This window comes from Micropterus dolomieu, unplaced genomic scaffold, assembly GCF_021292245.1.
Source record: "Micropterus dolomieu isolate WLL.071019.BEF.003 ecotype Adirondacks unplaced genomic scaffold, ASM2129224v1 contig_3891, whole genome shotgun sequence".
Taxonomy (NCBI): Eukaryota; Metazoa; Chordata; class Actinopteri; order Centrarchiformes; family Centrarchidae; genus Micropterus; species Micropterus dolomieu.
In genome coordinates, this window is record NW_025732881.1 from 1 (window position 1) to 876 (window position 876).

Consider the following 876-nt stretch of genomic DNA (forward strand, 5'->3'; position numbering starts at 1 on the left):
AAAAAAAAATACACAGCATGAGTTTTGTGTGTGGGAAAATGTACTAAATGTTGATGAGTACACCATGTTAACCACACACCCATGTGCGCGCCTTCTGTAAAGGCCAAGTAAAAGCAAAAAGACAACAAACCCTCACGTAGTGGTAACACGGGCTATGATTAATATCAGAGGATGAATTAGCTGGGGGAACAAATAAAATATCCTTTTGTATATCAAAGACTTTTTTAAATGCATGATTAAACAGCTTTATTAAAGAACTCATGGTGACACTGCTTACCTTTCTTACTGGTCTGACCCCACCTGACGTGAGTGTCTGGCAGGGTCCTGGCCGGGGCTTGGGAGGCAGCTTATGATCCTGTGCCTCAGTCTTCACTTGAACCTCTGCTTTGGCTGCGCTCGGGGTCTCGGGCTCCACCTTTTTGCTTTCCTCCTCACAGCACTTCAAGCACACGTACATCTGGTCCTCCTCCTCCATTTCGCGCACTTTTGTCAGGTCCAGACCAACACAGTCGCCGTGGAACCAGTCGTCGCAGCGACCACAGCCTACCATGAACCTAAACAAAGTGCAGCTACTATTAAAAGTGTGTTTGCTAATGTGCACTTTGAGCGCCAGATACATGCTGGCACAGAGCAAATAAGCAAATATGACACCAATAACAGCATTCCTTACATGCTCATTGTAACCAGACAACAGAGCATTTGACTGTTTTTTAGTTATTGTGATTCATTAGTTTTCACCTTCTTTAGATCATGTCTATAATCTCACGTCTTAAAAGGTCTTAAAATATAGCATGCTCAACTGATAAATGTAGAACTACATTTGAAACTATTTGTAGGAGTCATGAACTGATTTATTGCACATTTGGAATTAATTGT

At 42.2% G+C, this 876-nt stretch overlaps 1 protein-coding gene across 1 annotated transcript; it reads right to left on the minus strand.

The window, feature by feature from the left end:
- Window positions 1-132: 132 nt before the first annotated feature.
- LOC123964630 (PHD finger protein 3-like) lies at window positions 133-551 on the minus strand. Its single transcript, XM_046041495.1, has 2 exons — window positions 278-551; window positions 133-180 (listed from the first exon to the last, which is right to left on the minus strand). The coding sequence occupies exons 1-2, from the start codon at window positions 548-550 to the stop codon at window positions 133-135; spliced, it is 321 nt and encodes a 106-aa protein (XP_045897451.1). The 5' UTR covers window position 551.
- Between the last annotated feature and the right edge of the window lie 325 nt (window positions 552-876).